Raw genomic sequence first — 12,042 nt, 5'->3', positions numbered from 1 at the left:
GACAACATCCTTGCAGCCAGAACAACTGAAAGCTCCAAATGCAAAGCGCAACAAAAATAACATGATGCTCTCTTTCTCTCGTTCTGTCTCTTCCCAGCCCTGCAGTCTTTCCTTCGTGCGTATACCACCTACCCCAAGAGCCTAAAGCACATCTTCCACATCAAAGCCCTCCACCTGGGCCATGTTGCCAAGACCTTTGGCCTGAGAGATGCTCCCCAGAACCTCAGTACCTCCGTGGCTGCCACCTCCAAGAAGAAAACTAAACTCAGGCCACAAAGGTAGGAAGGCTTCTCTCTGCAAAGCGAGGTTCATGCACCGAGTGCTGCATTGTGTGCTTTCTGCTGAGGGATCTGAAAACGGGGAGAACACCGGGATAAAGGTTGGGGTTGAACGCTTTGGGGTGGGGGAGTGAAAGCTGTGTTGAGTCGAGAGGGCTGGCATTTGGATCTTGCTTCATTTACTTGTGCTTTGGTAACGGCCATCTAGGCTGGGGGCTGGGTTTCTGATTTATCATCCAAACCTCATTTCTAGTGAGTGGCTCCTAGAAAAATCATTTCCTGTTACCAGTTTTCAGAGACAGCTTTGAGGACTTAAGGAGGCCGTTAGGTAACCCGGTAGCACTGCTGTGGTCTCTCAGTGAATAGGCGGCACCCTGGCCTTCGGCCACCTGCTGAGAAGCTGAACTCCAGGGCCCAGCCCTTTATTTTTCCCCCCCGTGCACTGGCTTGCATGGAATTGAGACCCCAAGAGCTACATCTGTCCCAGCTCAAAGTCAACCTGTGCTGAGGAGCTGCTGTCTCGTGTCTCCCCACGTCAGGCTCACACGACTGTTCTGCCTCCAGGGTTGCCTTCTCTAGGACATGGCCCCACACTCCTGACGGCATGCGGGAGAGAATAGGATCCATTTGAAGCACTCCTTGGAAGGCATTCCCAGGTCACCAGGTTGTGTGGAGCAGTCGCTCTGCTTTGCTTGTGTCTTTTCATACAGTGCAAGCGCGGTATTCCAGATTACCCTTTCTCAAGTGAGTCCTCCTGGCATTCAGGAGTTGAGCCCGGGGCTTTTCCTCAAGCTCAGAAGTAATTGTCCTGTAGTGTCTCCCCTGACCTACTTGAAGATAGTCCATTCCCATTGTTGCTGAGTTTTGGTACACCATGTTCTCTAGAAGAGCGCAGGCACCAAGGGGAGAGGAGGGAGGCAGACACCTCTGCTTCTTAGAGTTTGAGAAGTGAACGTCTTATCCATGCCTTGCATGGTCATGTTAGCTTTTGTTGACCTCGGTGCTCTGCTGCTGCATCCTCTGCCTCCTCTCTGGCCTGGGCAAATACAATCTTCTTCCCCCTCAAATCTAGTCAGTATGACTGCTGCAGAAAGTATCTTCCTGGCTCATCTTTTCAACCTCTTTTTCCATAGTAGCATCAAGCACAAGAGACTTGACTTCACTCTATAGGGTCCTTCATGGCCTTTCTCTGCCTGGCTTACTTCTATAGCACTTCTTCTGTGCTATAGACTCCTGCTGCCATCCTGCCCACAACACCGAGGATTGCTTCTTTGCAGGTTTTCCAACAAGCAGGCTGGTCTTTATGCATGGAACTCCTCATCCCTGTAAAGAAAAACAAAATACAGCAGCCTTTAACTCTCACGGTGAAACCTTTTTGTGCCATGATGCCTATAGAATGGAAGGCATCTGGCATCCTCTGTCTAATGCTTATCCTACCTGTCTCGCTGCTGCCTAGTGCTCCTCCCATCTTTCCTGTCTACCTCCTATCTCAACTTAAATTGCAAGCTCTTTGATAGCTGCCCATTTCTTACATGTATGTACAGCACCCGGCATGACAGGGCCTGGACCTCGAGTCGTTAAGGCAAGGAGCATGTCATTGTCATCATTATCTTCAAACCAGTAGGTTGGGATTTGGGACTTTCAAGTTCTGTTCACTGCTCTGCTGCTGCAGGACTTGGGCTTCAAGGATGTGGCAAAAGTCAGGACATATCTATGCCATCTCAGTGCTCACCTCCTAAAAAATGCACCTGCATTAAGCCAGTGCAGAACGTGTGCCAAGACACACGTCGAAGACGGAGAGCCTGAGAATAGTCCTGGGTGTGCTTTCAGCACTGCTGTAAGATATCTTTTCTGTCTCATCATCAGGCATTGGCATGTGCTGGGAAGGAGCAAGCTGAAGGGGCCATGCCTTGCTGCAATGATCCTGGCATGGCACAGAGGTAGGGTAGACATGCCCTTAGGCATCTCGACAACTGACTGATTCTCAGCAGCACTGAATACCCACGGGGCCCAGTGTATTCGGTCAGCTGGCGGTCGGGCTACCCAAGTGCCTTACAGATAGATTTGTGTGCGTTATGTCCGGCACCCAGAGCCAAACAGCTAGTGGCGTAAGTGTGCAGTGTCACTGGGAGTCTCTAGTCCTACACCCATTAACACCAGCTGAGCCTCTGGCCACCAGATCTGAAAATTTTGGCCTGAGTTTCTCCATGTCAGGTGGTAAAATGAGGACAGTGATGAAGACACTACCCTGCTTCAGAGAAGTGTGAGAGGGTTTTAAATAACTGTAGCAGACTTGGCCATGCTCAGCGGTAAGAGGTTCTTGTAGTTAGTAATGTGGACCCGTTATTATTGAGCAAGGTCCAGAGCAGTGCTGTACACTGCAGTTCCTATTGTTCGTCATCTTTCACGGTTTCCCTCTTGGTCGTGCTATGAGGAGTCTCACTGCTGCTACCACTGAGATTGTATCAGTGTAGTTAGGGCAGTACAACTTTTGGGTGTAGACAGGAGCTAAATTGGGGAAGCTTCAATTCTCATATGACCAACTGAAGCCATTCTGAGCTCAGTGTTTAGGGGACCCAAGGCCCATGAGGCTGTCTTTGACTTGGCATGAAAGGGAGACCCGAAGCACTTTGCTTGCACAAAAAAACAGGACCCCTCAGTTCTGAAACAAGGAAGACGGGGAGCCTCTCTCCTGCTCGGTATGCACAATACAACTCCTTCGCAATAGGCAGTTGCCGTTAACATTGCTCCTTTAATTTAAAGAGAAGGCAAGCCTTTCTGTCTTGTTTCAGTCCGTTTGGACTTTTCTTATAATTGTTGCTGCAAATGCTGTTAGCAAGTGAGGGCTGTTCAATTACCGCGTTAATCCACAGACCGGTCGTAGGCCTGTGACATCTCCAGCTCCTGCACAGCGCCCGGGAAAGAAAAAAAAGGCAGCAGCAGAGGAAAGGGTTTAAAAAAAAAAAGTTGGAGACAGCATTGTCCTTGCTTTGAGAAGCCACCAGGGATAGGCCAGTACTCTGCCTCCTGCTTCAGCTGACCCTCACCAGCAGATGGGCAACAGGACGGGAATGCCCCTGTGAGCCGGGGATTTAACAGGGCTTTATTTCAGGAAGAATAGCCTGATTAGCCGATAAAGAGCATGTAAGATGGTATGGGGCGGGCTTTGATGTCTTGCTGGCCCAGCAGGGAGCCAAGCAATGACTGACAGCAGCGTGTCACAGGATTACTCGGCCTGTGACAATGCTCCTCTCTGTTCCCGCGATGTCGCTACTCCGTTCCGGCTACTTTTTCTGTTGTTATGTGCCTTTTTTAGACAGCATTCCTCCTCCTTCTCCTCCAGCCCTGCGTCCCATTGTATGTGGCACAGACAGGCTCGAGATACAGTAGGTAGTTTGTGCAGGGAGCTGCGGGGAAAGGTGTTGGAACAAATGGCATCAGAGTGACTTTAAAGCTCATTTGCACATGGATCGTATAATTGCGGGTCAGGGAGAGCGGACAACTTTACACAGGTCAGTCACGGCTCAGACTCCAGATTTCAAAATTGGAGCATCTGGAAAGTAAAGACCCTGCAAAACTGTCAGCGTTGCACTGAGCAACAATTGTTCTTGCATGTGGAAGCTTGCGTCCTTAGTAACTTTGTAAGGGAGGAGGAGAGAGAATATATTTGAATTTTAGTTAAAGTCTAGGGGGGGAGGAATAATGAAAATAGACTTAAATTCATCACACATCAGCATTAATTCAGGATAATACTGTTACTTTCCACAGGCTTATTCTGGATTTATACTGACATAGTAGAGAGCAGAATTGGGCCTATTTTTTTTTTTTAAAAGCACAATTTTTTTTTTAATTGTTGAATGGAAGCTTTAGATAATGAACCTGATGAAGGGCCTTTGGTGCTCGAAAGCTTGTCTGACCCCTCTCGCATTAGTCTAATAAAAGCTATTGCCTCACCTCTGAAATCCAGCCTGAAATAATAGCAGCAGAGTCACTAAACAATTCCTTTTAACAGCATTTATCACTGTGCTTCCACTACGAGCATTGTTTGTCGCGTGGTAATTACACATTGGGTCCAAACATGCGATACTTTCCTTTTTCTTTAATTGCTCTGCAAACTAAAGCACCGTCTCTCACCACCTGCACAGAGGAGAAAGAACAAGGAGCCCCGGTCAAAAGAAAGAAAGAGAGGAGTAAAACACAGGTGAAAGGGTCATCACACATCCTTTTAAAGAGGACAAAGAAAACTTTTCTTTTTTTTTTTTTTTCCAAACCTCCCTCATTTACCCCCCCACCCTTGTAGAGAGTCTTGTTGAGGAAGCCAAAAGCTGATGACTGGGCAGCCAGGTGTGTGTTTTGTGTTAAATACTGAAACACCCCAGCCTTCCCTTTGCGCTACAAGTACGCATGCCACCTCATTCTCCCTGCTGCTCCTCAGGAGGGGTGCACGTAAACAGGATGATCCCTGTATCAATTGTTGCGAGACTGCCATCCTCCGAAGCAAAGTGCCCTTAAACAAGTGCTTGAACGGTGCAGAGCTTCATTTCTATGGGCATTCTAGAGGTGTTGGCTATTTTCTTCTTTCAGGGATTTATGGGACTCCTGGTGACTGGATATCATTAAATCCAAAGAATTAACAAAGCTTCAGAGAGGGAATGGGACATTTGTATGGCTAACACCAGTACTCTGAATGGCCATCATTAATGGGATGGAGGGAGAAAGAAGAGTTTGGGAATGGAGCAGAAAATCATCCTGCTTCACCATCTAAGATGAAAGCTGACTATTGTAGACAAGGAGGAAACTGTGATGGGGGTGGATGTACATGACAGCTGCTTGCTGCGGCATGTTTTACCTTCCCCAAAGCGTCCTGGTGTTGGCTGCTGTCAGAGGCAGGGTGTCGAGCTAGATGGGCCCTGGGTCTGATCCGCCTTGGCAGCTCTTGTGTTCCTCTGGGCTGGAACGCTGTTTCTTCTCCATTCGGTTATTTGATCTCCAGGAGGGCGTGTGCATAGCGCACACGGGACAGTGTGCTGCCACCTGGTTCTCAATCTGGGATTCGAATCCTCTGCTTCTCTGGAGCCATTTTGTTAGTGACAGAAGTATAACGGTGTGCTTCCAAGTCAGTTATATTGCTTGTACTTAACTCTTAAGGTTGACATGCAGGTATTGTCTGTTGAGGGAAGCCAGGCCATGCTAAAGGAACTGGAAGAGGATGAAGAACCCTAGGCCTTACCAGATCAGCCCCTCAATCCACGAGGCCTGACTCACAGACGTCTTAATCAGCCGTAACACGTGGTTCTAAAACACACTGAGCTGCTGGGATGAGAGGAGAAAGCATTGTCACCGTGGCCTGGGGCAGTGTCTCTTCATTGTAGGACACAGACGGGGAAGGGCAGCCTCATGGATCCAGGCATTGTCTTGCCATTCAGGAGACCCAAGTTTCATTTCCTGTTTAGCTACAGATTTCCAGTGTGACCTTGGACAAGTCACTGTCTCGGTGCCTGAGCTCCCCATCTCTACAGTAAAGAGAACGCCCCACAGGGGTGATGTGAGGATAAATATGCTAAGAAGAATTTAATACGCTCGGCTCTTGTGCAAATGGGGACTGTGGTCTCTAGGTAGGTGCCGGTGCAGTCATCAGCCGTGCAGACTCATACGATGCCTAGCACGTTGGCAGCCTGAAGAGCCACTTGACCAGTAGGTCTGTGACTCTTCTTCCATGATAAGGGTCCAGTCTGAGGACGTGCTCAGTTCCTTCAGCCTCTGTTGCCGTCAGTGCAAGCAGAGGGTGGTCAGCGCCTCTGTAGATCAGGCTGTAGGTCCGTGTCTGTGTTAGGAACTTCAGGGCCTGTTCTTCAGCAAAGGTACATCTGTCCCCGTGCTACCAGAGAGGAAGTCTTGAGTACAGACTATGATCAGGTTCTTTATGCCACGGTCACGTGAAAACCATTTCAGAATTAGACGCATAGGAAAATGCCTACACTGAGAAACCGCAGTCAGCTGGGCTTTCTTCTGCTCTCCCTCTTCACATTTTAACATCCAAGTTGTGATGCAGTTGTTCTGGATGTTGGCACAGACTGTTTAGCAGCCAGTTGTACCAACACTTTCTGGAGAGAGGAACAGGCTCTTAACAATTACTCTGCAGCATTCTCCTGACTTCCAGTACCCTAAAATCATTGGAGGGAATGGGCAAGGGGAGCCAGTGGACGCATCCAGTGGTAACTTTTTTTTTTTGTATCCTTTGAACTCTCCCTTGGCACTGGCAATCTTGAAAAGACAGATGCCTCTTAAAAAATGGGGGGGAGGTTATATAGCAAGGTTGCAGCTGTATCTCCCTGCAAAGCAATTGTCTCATCATTAGAAGCAGCTTGCCTGCCAATTTTTATGTGACATTTACAGCTTTTTTAATATCACTTAATTAGTCAAAGGCAAATCTGGAGTTCTTCCCACTAGGAATATTCACTTGGTTTGTTTGAGTCTCTGTAGAAGGACAAACTGGGCTGAATATAAGGTTCAAGAGGGAGGCTGGTACCATGCTCAGAAATTCATAGGGCTCCAGAAACAATTACCAGGAGAGGAGTTGGTCTGTGAAAACAAGCACACAGTTACAGAACGCATCTCAAGCGAGACAGGCAAGCTCTGCTTCCAGCATCCTGGCATTCGGAGATCCAAGGAAGCTTTATCACAGTAAAGATCACCAGATCATGGCATGCTGAAGAGCTTCCCTTTGGATGTCTATCATCTCCTGCCACCGCCAGGATGTAGAACCTTTGCTTGGTCTTCTGGTGAACTAACGAGGCTCATAAGCAGAGCCAGAAAATCTCAGTGCCCGTTAGGTGCCTGTCAACAGAAATGAACGTTTCTGCTTGAAGCATCTTCTGCCCACTAGGCCAGGAGTGTGTGCAGACAGAAGCATGGACGCTGTGGGAGTACTGCGGTATTTTCATCCCTTTTTCATAGGGAAGAGCTGAGAAGTGAAGGACCTGTCCATTCCCTTCTGCGTAGCTACGGTACAACCGACCGAGATGATGCTGGGGTTGTGTTCTGTATTGGCTGGGCCCTCAGCTTGAAGGCTGCCGTGTGTTGACTGTGTCAGAACATGAGTCGATGCATCTCCTTCATCTTACTAAGCTAGCGGTTGTGTCAGCTGATACCAACATGCGTGAGCCATCTGTTGACTTGTAAGGAGCCTATGATTGCTGATGAATTCCTTGCCCCCAAAAAATGGGTTGCATTGGCTACAGATGGCTCATCCAATGCGATAGGTAGAGAAGGCAGGTGTTGAAACAGCCTTGGCCCAGAGGCATCCCAGCCGTGTTGCCTGGCACCATTTCAACGGCGGGATGGGACTAGCGGTTGGAGAGGCTGTCAGGCAGATTGATGGCACAGTCCACACGGTAGTGTTTTCTGATAAATGATGCAGTCCACTGCATTCTTCTCCAAAGACACACCACGCGTCCTAGGTCCGCGCCGCACAGCTCCTAATGCTCCTCTTTCTTCAGCTGGAGCAGTTGTGGATACACCTTGGGTTACTGCCTCCCAGGTGAGCTGGTTAAAAGGTCATTTGCACTTGTCTTGCTGTATTGCACCAGTGATTCACGCAGCGAAGGACAAAGAGCAGGCAGGACCAGGTTGCAAGGAACTCACCGATAGCAAGTATGCTCACAGTTTGGAGACTACAGGGATCATCTAAGGCAGGCTTGTCCAACATACGGCCCGTGGGCCGCCATGCAACCCTCCAAGCTGTTTTCTGAGACCCGAGGTGCTGTGATGGGAAACGAAAGTAAATACTGTACTTCCGTTTCAGGGGGGTGATGTGATACCGCTTCCTGTGAGGTCTTTGAATGTGGCTCGCCGGCCCACTGGGTGATAAACAGTTTATGATCCGGCCCCACGTTCAAAAAGGTCGGACACCCTTGATCTAAGGGGTTGTTTGTAGTTGTCGGATTTCCATTATGACTGAGAAGCGGGAGTGCCCTCCCAAACGCGTGCCCTTGAATTCTTCTGACACTTGGGGAGGCTTGGACCCAAGTTGGACTTTGTCCTGAATGAGGCAAAAGTCCAGGTGAAATGTAGCACAGCAGCTTGAAAATGAAGCAAGGCTTCAGATACATTTTTGTTCTCTTTTCTATGTCAGTATTGCTCGGGCCTTTCAAACGACAAGTGGTGGACAGTCTAAAAACCTAGAAGCGTATTTTACATATCATCTCAAATGTAACATGACAGAAGTAGCCTTCTGTGTCAGGTATGCAGCACTTTGATGCACAAGTATAGAACCAGAGAGGGAGTTTTGGAGTCGCTGTACAACACACAACTCCAGGAGTCAGTGACAACAAAGCAGGTTGTACAAAGCATGTGCCACAGAGATCACAGCATTGCAAGACAAATAGAAATCTGGAGTGGGGAGGGAGGAGTTCAAAAGCATCTCTGTGATTTAGGAGCACGAGTCTCATCTGGGCACATTAATTTCCTGAATTACTTGGGCACTGTTTTGCATCTCACCCCTGGCTTCTTAAATTATAATCTTAGATTGTAAATGCTTTGGGAATCACCTTCCTGTATGCAGACAGACAGCATGTAACCTTGCTTGTGTTGTGGTAGCACCTAGGAGGTCTTCTGCCAACAATCAGGGCACGTTATTCTTTGTACATCACTCAGGTAAGCCCTCACTAAATGTATGGTAAAGCTGACACTCAAACCTTTGCTAACAGGAACATAAGAATATCAATGATAAGCAAGAAGTTGGCAGTCTCTTGCCAAGCTGTGTTCCCTGCCTGTTTCTCAAGTTCTCATGTCTCTTTTATTTTAACTTTTATCCAGCCACTGCATGGTTTCCAGCAGGATCCCATTCATCTGAGTCCTGACTAACCAAATTGCCTCTTGTTTGAAGCATAGTCAAGGCCCCCAGGCACCCGTGCTTGGACTTCAGTCCCTCTGCCATTTCCCGAAATGCTGCGCATCCCAGGAAAGCCTTGTGAATCAAAAGGATCTAAACCAAAAGATAACTGTGCAGGTTGTCAGGGGGATCCAGAGGGCTTCTCTATAGTGGGCTTCTCTAAGGAGCAAGTGGCAGCTCTGTGCAGTTAGGGCTTATCTACATGGGGCGAAGAGTCCCTGGTAAATTAAGATGTAAGCTTACAGAGTGCTGGATCTTCTGCATGAATTCTGTGCTAGGAGTGTAACAGTGATGCTGTAGCCGTGGTGGTCCAGAAATTATATGAGAGGCAAGGATTTCTTGGGTGGTATCTAAGAATATGATTTGTCCAAAAAAAGGTATCACCGGAAGAAATCCTTGCCTCTCACATGAACTCTGTGCTGACACTCGTAGCTCACACTAAGTGCACGGCAGCTGAATTCCACTTAGGTGTAGCCAGATACAACGGTTAAATGGGTGTTAAGGGGAGAGGGGAACAAATACGGTTCAGATGAAGCTGCTGGAGCTGTTTTGTCTGTCTGGTCTGTCCTGTGATAAGTGAAAGTTGAACTGCAGTAATTTGATTATGTGTTTTTCATTCTCTGTAAATTATTGTGCTTTGGCTTTGCTTATTGTAGGTTAAGAGCGGACAGATGAAGGTTTCAACAGATCAGCCAACTCAGGCTCACAAGTGATATAATCATTTCGTTCACATGCAGTCGTAGAAAGGCAAAGGTAATCACAGCATCCATGTGCAGATTAGTGTCTAGTGTGCTGTACGTTCACACTTCCTGGCATAGACAGCGCTTATGGGCTTTGTTTTGTAACAATTCTTTAAGCCTGAAGGGGACAGTAAAGCCTCTACCCAGTTCAGCAGCTCTTTTCTGTCTTCCATTTGAAATGGGAAAAGCTTTGAGGATGGTGATAAGCAAGTTTTCATGGAAAACATTGGGGTGGAGAGACTTGCCTTGTTAGATTCCCATCCTCTTAGTCCTCCTGTAGAAAGTCTTGGGAATTCACTCATGTCATCTCTTCCTCTTGATTCTACACAGTTGTTTCTACTTTGCATTATCATGAATTGGAGGCTATGACTTCAGGGTTGAGAATAAGCTGTGAAAGCAGTGATGTCTTCAGAATGAAAGCCATGCACCCATTTGTCCTTCTCAATAGTGAGTGGGAGATGTGCAGAAATGAAACAGAAGTGGAATAGTTGCTGGGTGCTTTTCTCTCCGTTCTTCCACTGTGATTTCTTCCCCAGAGTTGCCTGTGAGGTCTTGGGAGATGCTAAAATGTTCATACATCCCGTTGGTGCAAAAACAGCAGCGCCAGTTCTTCCTTGTTCTCAGCTACGTTACATCTCATTTCTTGTTAGAGGTTTCCCTGATTTTCCTTTCTCTTGGCATTTTGCCATTACTGGCCTTGGAGTCCAGGTGATGGTATCAAATGGCCGTGATGGTGCGAAAGCGGTAAATCCAGCTTGGTAGGTTCTCCTGAATGTTTCAAAGTTTGGGTTGTGTTCCTTGCACCGAGCAGTGGTGTGAGGGCTTCAGAACAGTTAGTCAAAGAGTTGAAGAGTCAGACTGGTCCAGGGACAGCAGTGGGTTTCACTTGGGGTTGTGATGGGACAAAAGCATCAGTACCCCTTACTGAGCAGTCTGCCCAGCCTGATCCCCTGACTGCCCTGGGGACAGCAACTCTTGGATTGGGGTGGGAAGAATCTGGATAATTTAAAAGCAGGAGAAAATTATGGGGAGAAAAGACCGTTGCCTCATTTGTCCTCCCTAGGCTGCTGGTTTTTTTCCTGGTCTCCTTCTCCAGGCTCACCCCTGCCCTGCTTTTCATGTGTTTCCTGATCTGTTGGTTCTGCAGTCTCTGTAGCAATTCCTGGAACGAAAAAGCACAAGCATGGAGGGGCTGCCCCCCTGAGTCCCCGTTCCAACACCAGGGACTTAGTTGAGACCTCAGCAGTGTGCAGAGAGTGGGCATCCCTCTGTCATGTGCTCTGGTGGGATTGCCCACATGAACGCCCGCTGAACTCCGTGTTTGGAGAGATGCAGGAATTGCTTGAACAAAATCACTCCAGAGGGGTGGGACCCTGAGGAGGACCACAGAGCTCTTCCTCTTTTGAAACCTGGTGATACCTGGGCTCATTCCTCTCTGCCCAGGGTAGAACAAATCCACTTTTGGCTGTTTTCCTTGCTCCCTTTATTGCCTCTCTGCAGAGGCTCCTGGTGCCCTGTTCTCTGCGGCTGCAGTTGAATTACAGGTGCGCACCCGCAGCTTTAACTTTGGCCTTTTCTTCCTACCTCTGTGTGTGTCTGCAGGGGGAGGTTTCTCAGCTGACACCAGGCAATTACTGGCTTCTCTGCCTTTCTCCTTTCCCTCCCTGCTGCCCAAACTCACCTTTGTCCCCACCCTGCTAATGAGGTGATTAGAGAGATTCTGGAGTGACCTTGATCTTACCCTGCACTTGGGTCACCTGGCAACACTAAAAGCATCTTCTCTCAGGCATCTAACAAAAAAGAGCAGGAATCAGGGCAGTCTCCCAAGATGTGCCCCACAGCAGTGTTAGGACTCTTCCTGGATTTTGGCCCTGACACTGGAAATCGGTGAGGAATTGAACCCTCTAAGCAGATGGGGGAAGATGAAAGTGAAAACTGTCCAGTTAGTCTCTCTCTTCTAATGTCACTTCACATCCTTCTTGGTTGGAAATAGCCCAGAGATCCGATTAAAATAGGAGTCTAGGAATTTTTTGACCCACAGTCAGATGTGTTGCCAACCGGCCGGAGGGCCGCACCCAGAGAGCGGCGGTGACGGGGCATGTTCGACCTGGAGGGACGTGGGCAGTGGGGT

General features: G+C 48.2%; 1 protein-coding gene across 4 annotated transcripts in view; it reads left to right on the top strand.

The window, feature by feature from the left end:
• The window catches only part of DDX31 (DEAD-box helicase 31), a 64,529-nt gene that overhangs the window by 46,518 nt on the left and 5,969 nt on the right, over window positions 1-12,042 (top strand). For 2 of the 4 annotated variants that reach the window (XM_019540837.1, XM_019540840.1), the window contains one exon: window positions 98-278. The exons of 1 other annotated variant lie outside the window; for it this stretch is intronic. In XM_019540837.1, the coding sequence (XP_019396382.1) occupies window positions 98-278 (181 nt within the window). Of the gene's footprint in view, window positions 1-97; window positions 279-12,042 lie in introns of those variants that run through there. One more of the 4 variants, XM_019540839.1, reaches the window with a different exon arrangement.

The sequence above is a fragment of the Crocodylus porosus genome, unplaced genomic scaffold, assembly GCF_001723895.1.
Source record: "Crocodylus porosus isolate Cpor-Errol unplaced genomic scaffold, CroPor_comp1, whole genome shotgun sequence".
Taxonomy (NCBI): Eukaryota; Metazoa; Chordata; order Crocodylia; family Crocodylidae; genus Crocodylus; species Crocodylus porosus.
Note: the sequence above shows the minus strand (reverse complement) of the source record. Positions and strands in the feature narration are given on the sequence as shown.